Source organism: Pieris napi, chromosome 19 (genome assembly GCF_905475465.1).
Source record: "Pieris napi chromosome 19, ilPieNapi1.2, whole genome shotgun sequence".
Taxonomy (NCBI): Eukaryota; Metazoa; Arthropoda; class Insecta; order Lepidoptera; family Pieridae; genus Pieris; species Pieris napi.
Window position 1 is genome coordinate 4,903,604 of NC_062252.1, and position 15,127 is coordinate 4,918,730.

General features: G+C 33.4%; 2 protein-coding genes across 2 annotated transcripts in view; one reads left to right on the forward strand and one right to left on the reverse strand.

Annotated features, from left to right (window-relative positions):
- Positions 1 to 2,381: 2,381 nt before the first annotated feature.
- Positions 2,382 to 13,463, forward strand: LOC125059432. The gene is made up of 8 exons (XM_047663857.1): positions 2,382 to 2,507; positions 3,289 to 3,587; positions 7,657 to 7,850; positions 8,289 to 8,445; positions 9,094 to 9,259; positions 10,472 to 10,659; positions 12,072 to 12,257; positions 13,064 to 13,463. The coding sequence occupies exons 2-8, from the start codon at positions 3,417 to 3,419 to the stop codon at positions 13,229 to 13,231; spliced, it is 1,230 nt and encodes a 409-aa protein (XP_047519813.1). The 5' UTR covers positions 2,382 to 2,507; positions 3,289 to 3,416; the 3' UTR covers positions 13,232 to 13,463.
- A 746-nt stretch (positions 13,464 to 14,209) lies between these two features.
- Positions 14,210 to 15,127, reverse strand: part of LOC125059044 (nose resistant to fluoxetine protein 6) — a 45,128-nt gene continuing 44,210 nt past the window's right edge. The window contains exons 11-12 of the mRNA XM_047663225.1: positions 14,693 to 14,789; positions 14,210 to 14,354 (exon numbers count right to left, since the gene is read on the reverse strand). Coding sequence (XP_047519181.1) covers positions 14,323 to 14,354; positions 14,693 to 14,789 — 129 coding nt within the window. The 3' untranslated portion in view covers positions 14,210 to 14,322. The remainder of the gene's footprint in view (positions 14,355 to 14,692; positions 14,790 to 15,127) is intronic.

Here is a 15,127-nt window from a genome sequence, read left to right on the forward strand (position 1 = left end):
TCTACCTATTATACTACAGGTATTTGAGTATAAAGTAATACTCCTATAATCATAATATCGAGTTCAAAACTTAAAAATGACATGATAATATCACAGTTTTATCTTTTTTTTAAATTATATTGAAATTCTATTTATAAATAAAAACGAAACGATCTACTCCCTTTTTAGAGGCATTAAAATATTTGATTATAGTCTGTGGATGCGGATACCGTTTAGCGCGCTATGTGCGCCATATTTGGCGGGATTCTTTTGCTATATACCTAATGTTAATAGTAAATGTATTCCGTAAAAAACCTTGATTCCAAAATTTTATACGCGGTAACGGCAGTGAGTAGTAAAATACTAGCAAGATTGAGAAAAGTTTTATGAATAAACTATTAGAAGTATATGGCATAATTATGCAAAAACCAAATAGCAAGGTAATTTGTCTTTTATTTTTGTGTGAAAGATTACGAGCAAGAGGAAGCTGGTAAATACATAGAAATATTAAACGCAACATATTCATAACAAATAAACGGAGATAAACTCCCGACTATTAAATAATTTTAAATCCGACATATTCTGGAAGCCTCCAGAAACAATTGTTTCGGGTTAGGAGGACTCACGATACAACTTGAACTTATAAATAAAGGTCAAAATGTCAAGGCTTATCCCGTATACCTGACACCAAGCTGTCATAATTGTGTCATGTCATAATTCCTTTAGATTATCAAGGATTATAATAGCGACATTATATAGCATCATAGAGGGAGGGAATATAAAAGTATTATTTTTACAAAATCAACTCACGTTTCTATATTATAGTCTGTGTATAAAACAGGAACATAGTAATATGATAATGGTAATACTATTAACATCGAGCATTAATTACAAAGTATGAACCATGAAAATTCTTCCGCATCAACCTTAACTTGCTTTAGCGTTGCAGCTTGTACCTGTCAGATTGATAACTTTACAGCGGTCTAGCCGACTTATTGGCCAATTAAACACGTTCGTTACAAAATGAGATACTATAGAAAAGTAACTGCAAATTTAGTTTTGAAATACATTTATCGATTGCAGAATTCGGTTGTGTCCTACATATATTAAGCTTTTAATCGGTGGTGCAATACGTCTGAATTAGGAAGTATATTATATTATGTGTATTTATTTATTAAAGCCGCATGTATATAAAGGACAAAATTCATTACCAGCCATAGTATGCATAGTATGTTACAGATGTTAGTTTCCTCCCCTGACTAGAGCTTCTGATTACTAACAACTAAACTCTCATAACTTGGTAAAGGAATTAGAATAACAAAAAAATTTATGATCCAAAAATGTGTATTTTTTAGACGACAATGAAAGTTATACGAAAAATTTTACTTACGTGACTTACTTTACTTACGTCAGTAAAAGTTTTAGTATAAAAAATAATGTACTCTGTTTATAAGAAAAGCTCTTTCATCTGTCGATTCATAAACTTGTATGGGCATAAAAAATATTCACTATGTATCCTCTTCTGGAGTCATTCACCCTGTTCAAACTATTAAAGGTTGTTAGCTGAGGCGGCATGCTCGCAATGTCAACAATCAGGTAAGGATCTGACGTTTGAAGCTATGAAAAAAATTAAAACCAGTTAATAAGTTAAATAAACATGTTCCAAGCTCCGGCTACACCCAACACATAAGGGATGTTTGTTTTCACTTATTCACTGGTTTGTTATTTATTAAAATATGTTGGTAAATGTTAAAATTCCGTAGTGTTATGACTACATATTTAAAGATTTTGGTTAGGTTTATATTATTAATAGTTTATAAATTATATGTAAGTCGAGTAAGACTTAGCTTTTGTGGGAACCGACAAGTATAACAACACTTATTACTCATCGTCAAATGTAGTAAAACTACATCCAAAAGAGCTATTTTTCATGAAATAATTACAAAATTATTATTATTACCGTGACCACGCACGCTGTAAAGCACGCGAAACGTCGGATAAATTAAAAATTATGTTAAATAATTGTAAATTTATAATAATATATAACTTTAATCCAGTTAAAAAGATTTTTCGTTAGCATAGTAAGTCCTTCAGATTCTCACGACTGTGTACATTTTTCTTTGTGTTTTTTAAGGACAAGTAGGTGATCAGCTCAGTGCCTGACACACGCCGTTGATTTTTGCGTATTGGTGGCGATGTTTTCCGTATAAGCAAGAATTAACTGCGCAGAAAGAGAAATTCATTGCAGCGCTATGCTTTGAACCTCAGTTCAAGAGCAAAAGCCTAGTAGGCTAACATTGATCTTTATCAGTAGTTAAATGTTGTTATAGTCGTAAGCTTCTAATATCCTCAACGTAGGAGGTGGTTGATGAAGCCCCAGCGTCTTCGGACCACTAGCAGTAGACGTTTGGACGCGGTGGTATATACACGTCGGTAACCGCATGTAACCATCGTGCGTAAACTTTAGTGAAAAAGTGGCTTAGTGAAAATTAAAATCGTTATTTAGGAAGTAGGTTAATTCATATAATGTGATATATTTTTCTATACGTAATATTTTTTACAATTTCTGACAATAATAATAAAAAATTAAGAGCGTTTTCAAGTTTGGTATTCAAATTCCAATGTCGACCTAATTTTTTTTTGTGAAATCAAAAATTGTTGACAAATGGTTTTAGTAAAAATTACTAAAACCATTTGTCAACAATTTTTTGTTAAAAATGTCAATTCAATCAATCGTTCTGAGCTAGTTCGCTAACTTCGCTATTAAAAAATCGGTCTTCTTGTATAATATGATTTATATTTAAATTTAGATTAAGACTTATAGGCTTCAACGGTATCTAACGCAATCTCGGAAATAACTGGGTTAATATAATTGGCGTTTCGACATTTCAACTTCATGGGCTAACCGTTACACTTTTGAATATAACACCTATTGTTAAGGCATTGTCACAGATTAACATAAGTGCACACGCTTTGTGTATTGAAATAACTTTATTATTCTCAGAACGAATTGACACAAATTTCTTCCTATTACATATCGTTATTTAATATCTACATAGCCACCTTTTTACATAGTGAATACATACAATTTATTTGTTCGTTATTTTACGTAATAATTTTAAACATCTGCCATTAATATGATCTTAAAAATAAAAAGCTTGTTCTTTCAAAATTAAATTAGTTTAATTACCTATTAAAACAAATTCATATAAGGAAGTGAGTAAAGCGGAACGTGATTTGCCGGCATGTAATTAAAGAGTGTTTATTGTTTATGACTAGACAAATCAACTATCTTTTTTTTTAAATTAGCTCTACAAAGACTACAATAAACTATTTATCAAATATGAAATAATTTGAAATTGGAACGGCATTTTTCGAACGACGAATGTCCGCTAATATTTATGATGTGAATGAAATTTGAAAACTGACACTTTAAAATGGAGAGCTGGATTAAGGAGGGAATTTTTTTCGTGTTGGTGGTATTTTGTAAAGCCGCAGTTTTACCACCACCATGGGCAGATGTTCAAAGTAACCCTTGTGCTGCACATCCTCGGGGCTGGTTGATGTTATATTGGCCTAGTGACGGAAAATGCTATACGATTTATAAGGTAAGCCAAAGCTTTAATTATTTACACCAGATACACTTACAATTATATTTATAAAGTATAGTTTTAAAAAGTATAATAAGAATGTAATATAGACCAGATTCAGATTTAATCTTAATTAGTTATCAATTATCAGAATTGCTCTTTGTAAGATAAAATCTATATGAAGAGGATAACTAGTATAAAAAGGCGCATAATTGACTTACTCCATTTAGTCAAAACAAATGAGGAGACTATTCAACCACTATATTTGAGTGCTTTGTTTAATGTAAGTAAAACGGCGGTAGTTTTATATTGAAAAGAAATAACTTTAAGGTTCATATTCGAATTCGTGTCACAAGTCGCAAATTGGATTGACAGCTCATGAAACTAGATTTAAGTTTGGTTGATGTTCTGGATGGGCCTAAAACTTTCCGTTTGTAAACTCAAATCAATACGCAGTCGTTTAAAACGAGGCCAGGTCAGATTTGTAATTTAAATATTAATGTTGTCTACAAAATTAGTAGGATTCAATAGAAAACGATAAGCCCCAAGACCGGTTCAATTCGTTTATGAAAGACCGTGACCGTTCTGTTATGACATACGTTGACCCACTGCACTTAAGTTTAACACCATTGTGATAACTGACAGCTTGACGTGTTACAATGTTGATTTTTCCTATTGTCAATTGTCTTTTTGGAAATGCTGTTGCTTCATAAACGTACTAGGGTTGTTCAATAAAAAGTGATAATGAGTATTACCCAATTATCGTAGTCACCTTTCTCTTTTTGTATACCTAAAGCTAAAAAAAAATCAGTGGCACTACAACCTCTATAGGTCTGGGCCTCAGATTTCTGAATCTGTTTCATGATCATTTTTAAATCTAATAGGCAAGTAGGTGATCAGCCTCCAGTGCCTGACACATCGCCGCGATGAAGGATGACGATTCCTTCACCGTTCAAGCAAATGTTAAATGCGCACATATAAAGAAAGTCCATTGGTGCACAGCCGAGGATCGAACCTACGACCTCAGGTATGAGAGTCGCACGCTGAAGCCACTAGGCCAAGTCTGCTGTAAAGCCCTAAAGCTAAAATTCCCTTTAAAAAAATCTTCATGATGCCATAAAAATCGTCTACCGCGGCGACTACTTCTAATTTCTAGCTGAGATGTTCCTTTAACCGCGGAAAGCCATATTTCGACCACAGTTCGTTGTGGCATCAAGTGTTGTTAAAATAAATCCAGCTTCGCTCGTTTATTGTGCTCGTTTTTATGCGGGGTCCTCAATGGAAGTTCTTACTACCTTGAACTCATCATACACTTGCGCAACCATAGAATATGGACAAGCATGAACCCCTAAGTCTTGAGTTACCAGCTCCGTAGTAAACATTTTCAAGCAGAGATTTTATTATAGGGCGAACTTAAATTTCATCCATTTTCAAGAACACGGCACGACGCCAGAAAATGATTTAAAAAAAAAAGAGAATGGATTGCTTTTCTTATTATTATTTTATGTAATTTCTGGGCTATGCCGGCACGTATTTGTATTTTTCCCCAAGGAGAATGTATCTCGTTATCATTTTTCATTGAATCGAATTTCTATGCGTGATTCTTGACTTTTTGTCACAATTAGTAATTAAATAATTAGTTTTATTTATTTAACACTTCCTTCCATAAACACAAGTACAATCAGACATAAATGTTATTATGGCAACAGGCAGTTTAAAACTGGAATTAAAGAATTGACCAAACATTTAAGTGAAATATGTAATGTTTATTGTGCAAACAATTATTGACCATTAAAAGTAATTCGTGTGATGTCGTAAATGAAATGAAAAGTAGGTTTTATAATACAATACGATGTGCTTTTGTAGTTGCGGAAGTGGATGGTTACATGATAGGAGATCTAGGAATAATATCGCAGATAACTTACGACCTTCGAGGTACAAGGTGACTTCCTTAATAATTTTTAAAAACCTCGTATTACTTAAATTTTTCTATGAATCTATTAGCTTGCTTTAAATACGATAAATGAATGTTCTTCGTGCCATTAATCAAATTGATTTTAATACATCCAAGACGTACGACGACGACTAAAAATTAAAAATATATTCTAGACTTTATGTTGTGTGTGGGTAGTGTTGGCCTAGTGGTTTCAGCGTGTGACTCTGTGATCGTAGGTTCGATCTCCGGCTTTGCATAAATGGAGTTTCTATGTGACATTCAACATTCGCTCGTACGTTGAAGAAAAACATCGTCAACAGCCCAGACCCAGGCCCATCACAAAAGGCCCAGAAGGCTAATCACCTTATCTATTAAGAAAAATAAATGATCCCGATACAGATCCAAAAATCTAAAACCAAGAATAAAGCGCCACAGTTTTTTTTTATGGAGCTCGTAACGAAATATTTGAAATAACGAAACGATTTAAAATATTATCTATACTAGCAGGATTATTTTAACATTCACCTATATAGGACTTACAAGCTCCAGTGAAAGTTCTATTGAAATACATTCAGCGGTTTCCGCGTGACGTAATAATGATAAAACTAGACAGTACCAAGATATACAGGCTTCCTGGTGTAAGGTCATTTACAGGTCATTATGTTGTAACGACAACTGTCTCCGTAGCTCATAGGTTAATAAGAATTAGAATGTAGGGTTTGAGTATTCGCGAATCTAGTGACTACCAGTGACATAATAACTCAAAATTAGGATAAACTTAGGTAAGTAAGTGTGAAATTAATCAGAATAGTAGAATTTTATCAAATAACGAAAAATAAAAAACATGATTATAGGTATTTCATATAAAAGGTACCGGCAAACATCTTGAACAAATGTCCTTGCCTGCGCAGAAGCGATTTTTAGGTATCACTGGGAGGGGGCGCGGCGGCGGGTGTCGATCGCGTGATTACTCGTAGTAAATCAGTTGACGATTGTGTCCCGCGTTTGTGTACGATGCGCAAACTTTCCCCCACTCCCTTGTTTAATGCTCAAGAAGTTTGCCGGTATCTGTAGAAAATTTTGTTTACTCTTTAAGCAAATGCTAAATCAGTTGTTAATTAATCAGACATCGAGTTTAATGGACGAGTATGACTGTGTATCACAGGTTCCTTAACATTTGCTTCTGTTTATATTACGAACTAAAATTTTAACTTTCTGTTACCCTTTATTGATGTAGTAATGATGATGTAGTAAAAGGTATTCGTCACACGTAAAAGCAGGTTAACAGTACAAATAATATTTTTATGCATCACGCGCGCTCACGTTGATAAAATCTGGCCAAATCGCAGTCTTTATCTTCAAGTGTATAAGAGTTAAAATTGACAAGAAATTGTATTTTATTCAATTATGCTTGAGACATGGTTTCCGGGGCGTGATTTCGTTTTGTTTAAATTTTGACTTGAAAACCTTTAAATTGACATAATCCTTACGTCAGTGCTATGCATAGAAAGTGTATGAAACGCGAATTTACAATATACGTATATGTATTTACATCAGAATTCAGAAACAATTCAAAATCTCTTGTTATATGTAATTATTTGAAGCTAGCTTTTTTGGATTTTTATGCAGAGATTATGGTGGCACGTGGACTTTGGAAGGGGTTGCAGGAAGTCTTTTCCTACAAATTGTTATTTCATGGCAATTATATAAATTAAAATTAATTATAGCCTATAATAAATTTACCAGCTTTGAATAATATAAATCTTTATTCAAGTGTGTTCAAGTGGAGATTGTTTTAGATTTAGACTTAGATGATTTTTATTGAAAGTTTGAATTGTATTTAGATGTGTGTACAGGATAATATCTGCCGGGTCCGCGAGTTATACCTCAATACATATCTTGTGTCTTGAAAAATTGGAGGAGGCCTATTCCCTATCAACGGGTATCCCTATATTTAAAAACTAGAGTTAAGAATATATATTATTATAATTATTTCAAAAATTAAATAATAGAGGATAAAAGGCTTTATGTAGAAATAAAATAAAATTTTGTACCCGATTCTGCATCCAATGTACGCAAGAATAGTACAACAATTTATTTAGATTTATTTCAAATATTATTACTAAACTGATAATCTCTTTATGTTTCCAGAAAGGACACCCATGTCCCGACACTCAAGAACTAAGTCCAGGTAGACGTGGGGCAATGACAGTTGCCGAATGCAAGTGCCCCCCTGGCACTGCCCAATTGCCCCACTCTACAACTTGTCACAAGCTGTTTGAGAGGGGACCCTGTAGGACTGGCGAGTACTTTGCCCCAGTGGAGGAATCATTCAAAAAGAGAGGGTAGGTAAGCATCATCCTTCAATATACTACGTCAAGGGACTTGTTATCACCTACAGTCGTATAGGCCTTAAGTAGTTAAAGTTTTGTTTTTGTTTGTTTTAAGAGTATCATCTCTCCTAAACTGAGCTTAATAGTTTAATTTCCTGTCGGTGTTTTGTGAAATCTACGAGCAAAGTAACAAAAATATTCAAACTCAAGTACATAATTGATTTAAGCCATAAAAGGAATACAATTTCTACCTTGCTACTGCTGTTTCTGTTCTTAGAGAGCAATAAAAAATGCAAAATGCGGGTTTATGACAATGTTTAAAAATGGAACTATTTATGAAAAATGTTATATAAGAATTGTGTTATATAAAAAAGTGTTGTATCGTACATTGATGGCCGAATAAGGAAATTAGAGGATTTGTAATACTAATTTCCCCATTTCGTATTCCAGTGAACGTCAAGGCATCTGCGTAAGGCCGAAGCAATGCGCTGACGAGACCTTGGTCTACTGGCCACCGGATGACCACTGTTACTATAGGATGACTCAGGGGCCATGCTTTTTAGGCTCTATTCTACAAGTTGGGAAGGATGGCCTTGCGAACTGTACCGTGCGTGATTTTACTATTAACATTTGTATATTTACATTTATCATTTTATGTGTAATTTGTTAGCTAGTAGGTTCTGTATTCATCATTTTGGTTAACGCTTGCCAGTTGCTAGTTGGCAATAATCTCGCTGTCCCATGTACAGTAAAAAATAATGGCGCTACAACAACAAAAAACCAGTTTTTTGAAGTTATACTTTTTTTGGCGCGTTAGGGAAAAATGATGAGAGTAAATTTATACGATGTGCGCGCACACCGTCAAAAAACGAATTTAGTCTAATTACATATATTAAATATTCATATATTCTTTACCAAAAATTTGTATATAAAGTAAGTCTTTAGTTAAGTCTCTTTGAAACTCCATAAGTTTGGGAATTTAACTGGACAACATTCGCCTATCATTGATTATTTAATTCCGGAAAGTGTGGAATAATGATAATAAATATTGCATCCTAGGAAATCTTTCACTGTCTCTGGATGTTAATAAACAATTAATTATTGCTATGTAAGCTTTAAATTATATTTAAAAAAATTATCGTAATCAATTTTTTAAGCTATTGCATAGATTTTATCGCGGGCTTTGAGCGCGGCGACCAAATCAAGAAATTCCGTAACGAAAAAACCTAACACACTATGACGTTTTTATTTTCAGTGTACCAAAAACAGTTCTAATTACTGGGCCGCAGATGACAGCTGTTACGCGCACTACTCTCGCGGTCCATGCGAGACGGGACAGCTTTTTCTTCCTGGCTCGAAGTGTGGTTGCGCATCACATCTTCCACATTATCATAATGAGACTGAGGGATGTTATGAATTAGGTAAGTTAATCTTTATCTAATAATTTATCTGTTTCAATTTTCGTGTAGAGAAACGTCACTGAAACGATGTTACAAAAAATAATAATACTTAATTGTCTAAACAAAAGTTCATATAATTCACATCACAAATTATAAAATAATGTGAATTTTAATATTAAAGTTATTATCGAATTGAAAATAACTGAAGAATTTGACGCTTTAAAAATCAAAACAAAATAATCTAAAGTCTAGCGTTTTTACCAGTTTGGGCATATCTCACGCGCATTATGTAGTAACTGTAGCTGATTTATTTATATCAAATTCATTCTCAATACCTATGGTTGCTTCGTGATAACTTACTAAAATATTCCAAATTTTACTGTAAAAATAAATAAATGAATACATACATTTAGAACCCATGAAACTTTTCGTCGAACCAATTGTTGCTTAGGTACCTTCTGTTCTAATTCAATGTTTTTATTCAATATATAATTTTTTTTTTTTTTTTTTTTTATATTATGGCAACAGCTTCAACTTTATGCCAGTTTCAAGTAAAACAATATATAATTAAATATAGTCCAATACCATGTTAGTGATAATTAGTAATATTTATATTTTATTCAAACCTTTACTTTTTGTCTCAGACAATTCAGTAAAGGGAATTAATACTTAAAAGGTCGGCCTTCTAGCAACGGGCTTTTGCCCGTTTGCCCTCTAAAAATATATTAGAGCAAATATTAAATATTATTTCTTTTAAATCTTATTTTAGCGTATTTAGTACGTTCAGATGGTAACATCACATGACTTGACAAAATCTAATATTTATATACGTACTAGCAGACTGTATATTATTATACAATAATAATACACCCTATGTATATTATTTCTAGGAAACTTTTTTAGTTCAATAAAATCTATCTATATAATATTATAAAATAGGGCTTGATCGTAGACGGGTGAAAATTAGGGGTTGTATCTATTTTTGTATATCATAAAAAAATAAAACATGAAAAATAAAAAATAAATTCTAAACAATAAAAAATTTTTTTTTTGGCGTGGACACCCCTTATATAACACTTAGGGGGTTGAAAGATAGATAGTAGCCGATTCTCGGACCTACTGAATATGCATATAAAATTTGATAAAAATCGGTCAAGCCGTTGCGGAGGAGTATGGTAACTAACATTGTGACACGAGAATTTTATATATTAGATGTCTACTTTCACTTTTCAGATTCCACTGGACCATGTCCCAAAGGCCATACGTTTTCGATAACGGAAGTGTCCACTAAAGGCTCCCGTGCCGAGTGCAAATGCAAATCGTTTCATGCGCGTGCGTCGGACGGGGCCTGCTACAGGATGTACACGAGGGGACCGTGTGCTCAGGACGAGATGATTATGAGAGATGGACGCTGTACTAAGGTAAACAAGAAACTCTGATTTCCTTTAAGTTGTCTTTAAAGGTGGGAACTGACCAATGTTACGAGGTGTAATGTAACATGTAATGTAAAGGTGGGAACTGACCAACGTTACGAGGTGTAATGTAACATGTAATGTAATGTTACACAGCGAGCATTCGTGCAGTCAGTACGTCGTGTTACGTCGTGTTTCCCCGTAACACGACGTACTGACTGCACGAATGTTCGCTGTGTCACATTACATTACATGTTAAGGTGGGAACTGACCAACGTTACGAGGTGTAATGTAACATGTAATGTAATGTTACACAGCGAGCATTCGTGCAGTCAGTACGTTGTGTTACGTCGTGGTTCCCCGTAACACGACGTACTGACTGCACGAATGTTCGCTGTGTAACATTACATTACATGTTACATTACACCTCGTAACGTTGGTCAGTTCCCACCTTTACATTACATGTTACATTACACCTCGTAACGTTGGTCAGTTCCCACCTTAATGTTGTACAGCGAGCATTCGTGCAGTCAGTACGTCGTGTTACGTTGTTTTTCCCCGTAACACGACGTACTGACTGCACGAATGCTCGCTGTGTAACATTACATTACATGTTACATTACACCTCGTAACATTGGTCAGTTCCCACCTTTACATTACATGTTACATTACACCTCGTAACGTTGGTCAGTTCCCACCTTAATGCTAAAAAAATTGAATGCCTTTAAAAGTTTTCCTGATTGGTGAAGTTTTTCTATGGAAGCCCTAAGTTTGGAAAAACCACCGACGCGGTTTGAATGAGCATATTAAGCTGTCCGTCTTAAAAAAAAATAAAAAATAAATATGTTTATTATGGAACATAAGATACAGGTATCACTTATTTCATGTCATTCAATTTTAATCGGTAGACATCCCTACTCATCGGCAAAGAAGACAGAGGGTTTAGGCCGAGAGAAAAAGCCGGCGGAAAAAACTCTCGGTACTCTTTTAGAATAGCAAATCATCAAACAACACTTATTTTAAAACAAATATCGCAAATTAATTAGAGGTAGCCTGTCTAGCACTAGTCCCAGGCCCTTTCATCAACTACATAATCGTTGACTTTATAGTAAGCCTTTTTACACAGCTTTTCTTTAATACATTTCTTAAATTTATTAAAAGACAGAGTTAAAAGAGCCTCTGGGATTTTATTAAAGAAAAGTATCCCTTTTGCCAAAAAAAGAATTACTAACTTTAGATAGCGTTTCGCTTGTACGGAAATCATTTTGCAGAAATTGCCTTAGTTCTACTTTCACTATTCAAAGAAAATACCACGAAACGTGAAGCCAAAACTAAGGGTTGTAGCGCCACTGATGCAAACAGATGTTATTAAGGCTATTCAGATTATCCGTCTGTCAATCACACAAGTTACAATTTTCCAGGTGCCATGTGCCCGAGGTCGTCTTTATTCTCCAAAGCGCCGTCGCTGCTATCGGCCTGGGGCAACAGAACCGTGTCCGATAGGCGAAGTCCTGTCTTTCGACTTTGAGGCTCGACCAGCAGTAGATGGACTGAGTCATAACGGGGTCTGCGCTTGTGGACCTGGGAGTATGTGCCTTCGGAAGAAGGTGAGTTTAAACACCTGCCAGGAAAATAGGTCATGGCTTTGGTGATGTGTGTGGTAGAAAGTTGTATGAAAATTCCTTTTTTTTTCATAATTTGGCCAGTCTTTTTGTGCTTTTTCCTACTCTCAGTTTCGTCAAATTCAAAACATATAAAATTTAATTTTTACGTTAACCTTTTATAAAATCTTTTTAAGTTAATTTACATTTTATTTTAATATATTTTTTTATGATGATAAAAGTCTTGCTATAACGCTGCTAAGCTGATTAATAAATAAATAATTTAAGTTCACGTTGAGCGGGAAAACTTTATAAAATGGTTTATTTTTTTTGCTTCATGACTAAGTAGTTTTTTATCCATGTGTAGGTAAATTGGTACTGGCAACTTACCTTTGAATTTAAAAAAATAAAATAAAATGATTGCGTTCTTTTTTCATTAATTTTATTTTATTTCCTTCGTAGGTGTAATAAAAAGTATGTATCAGTCGAATGATCGTATGATTCCAAATTATCACTTTGATGACACAAATAAACTAAAAACACTTGTGTGTTTTATACATTTATATAAGCTAAGTGTAACACGCTATGCTGAATATTGCTAATATGGAATCTCAGCACCGGTACTCTGTAATTTCCAAAATTACACCTATTGTGTTCTTGTACCGCGCGAGACAAAGCTTGGAACATCATCATCAACAGCATAAATAACGTCAGAATCGCTTTCGATATCTTTATTGTAGTGCCCAAATCTTAACTTCATATATTTTTTGGAAAACAAATATCATAATATATTTTAGAATATCCCTTTTCAGGTGATAACGTGTTTATCGAAGCCCGGAGCAGCGATATTTGGAAACACTTGCCATATTTTACACACACAGGGTCCTTGTTCGGAGGGAGCTTGGCTCGTTAGAGATAACACTGGGAGTGTCAAATGTCAATGTCGCCCTGACACTTATTGCACGGAACTGTCCAGCTGACAGCAAATGCATGAAGGATTGATTTGAGTAACTGGTTATTCATATCTTCATAGTTAAATTTTAATACAGTTTTAACGAGTTGAAACGCATTCTTTATTTTACAACTGTATAAGAAAGACGGGCTTCATAATTTTCTACTTTAAATATTTTTGAAGTGAAAACTTCTTTAGCGGCGTTGTACACTTTTTTGGAATGGGTAAAAATTGTTAAACTCGCGTCAGGACACGTGACCTGATCGAAAATTCGTAAGACGGATGGAGAGTAGACAGCTGGCGCGGAGTATTTAATGTAATATAAATTGTCACGTTTGTGTACGATAGCGCAATAAGTAAAAATTGTATTCTACCACATAAATGATAGCACTTTTATACTGATAATTAAAGCAATTCGTGCAAAATTATTCCCTAACCATTCCAAAATATCAAAAATGCACAACATTAATATTCATGTTTTCACATCTGCCGGCACTCCCGGAGTGCAACCCGTCTTTTTTTTGTAAATGTAACTATTATACGCGTGATTTGTATTTATTGAAATTAGTGTGTCCGTTAATGTTTGCTTAGTTTTTTACTGCTCCGTAAGTGTAAATATATAACTGAGACAGAGGCTGATCTTACATAGTATGAGCAGAAACACAAATGTGTCCACCACTGATTTTATCTGTAGTAATGTATGAATAATATAATATTACTAAAAGTATTCCATTCCAATAGATTAAAGCTACAAAAACAATTGTGTTTAGGAGGTTATTAAACACACATATTTTTTTTTTAATTTCGCATATGTTTTACCACTCCATACAGGTTTATTGTATTTTAAATGTTGTATAAATTTCTAATTAATTTGTTTATCATTTTTTTTTAATAATGTAAATCGTATATTGAAGTCCGTTTGAACGTGTTAATTCTATTGGAATGTATGTAGTAAATAAGGTTTATAATATATTTATTGTGATCTCGATAAATTAAAAAAGTAAAATAAAGATTTTAGTTTTTTATTAACTTATAAATACTTATAATAATAATACAAAAAGTTAAAATAATAGCGTGATGTTTGGCTTAAGCTAAATATAACAATCAGTTCTTCTTATTTCACTTCTCCTTTATCTTTGTCTGTGAGTTTCCTGAAAAATAATACGAAAATTTTTATACAGCGATCTTTTTTAGTTACTCTATATTCTCGTTTATAGCAGTGATCTTATACCTCTTATATATAAAAAAGAAATTAACCTACAATTATATTTTAACTAAAGAACTCATTAGTTAAAAGACCGTTTCGTTCGGTTGAAATTTAAAGGAGACTTAGTTACGTAAACCGTAGAGTTACTATTTAGAACCTAAACATGGAATAATAATTTAATGGTTTAAAAGCCTAAACTCATATTATTTCCGGTCATCAAAGTCAGTTTAAAGAAACTTAATATTGTATATGCTTTCTTATATTAACGTCAGAAACACTCACCGAAGTATATCCTATACACTTGGTTAAAAGGCATTTCAATGGCGACGGTTGCCATTATAGATATCACCAGCACTACTGCCATCTCTGGGACCTGAATCTGTAAGAATACATAATTGTATTTATTATTATAATTTCTATAACCGATAATAAATAACATATTATACCAAAAACGCTGGTCATAGTAGAGCTGCTAATAGCAGAATAGAAAGCAAAATATTATATCGATGACGCCTAATGCAAATTGCAATTAGATTTAAAAAATATTAAATTTAACTAGTAATTTTAATACTACTAAAGGAACACATAAAACAGATTAAATTAATAATACACACAATTTGTTTGAAAAATAGAAGAAGATAATGGAATATAATCCCTACGTTTCGTGCTGTTTGCACTTCGCATTATTTTAAGCGCAATTAAAACATTAATGTGTTC

Excerpts from the sequence above, each read along its gene's own strand:
- LOC125059432 (XM_047663857.1), top strand. The coding sequence starts at position 3,417 with ATGGAGAGCTGGATTAAGGAGGGAATTTTTTTCGTGTTGGTGGTATTT. Across the intron at positions 8,446-9,093 it reads ATGGCCTTGCGAACTGTACC|TGTACCAAAAACAGTTCTAA; the intron begins GTGCGTGATTTT and ends TTTTATTTTCAG. Across the intron at positions 12,258-13,063 it reads GTATGTGCCTTCGGAAGAAG|GTGATAACGTGTTTATCGAA; the intron begins GTGAGTTTAAAC and ends ATCCCTTTTCAG.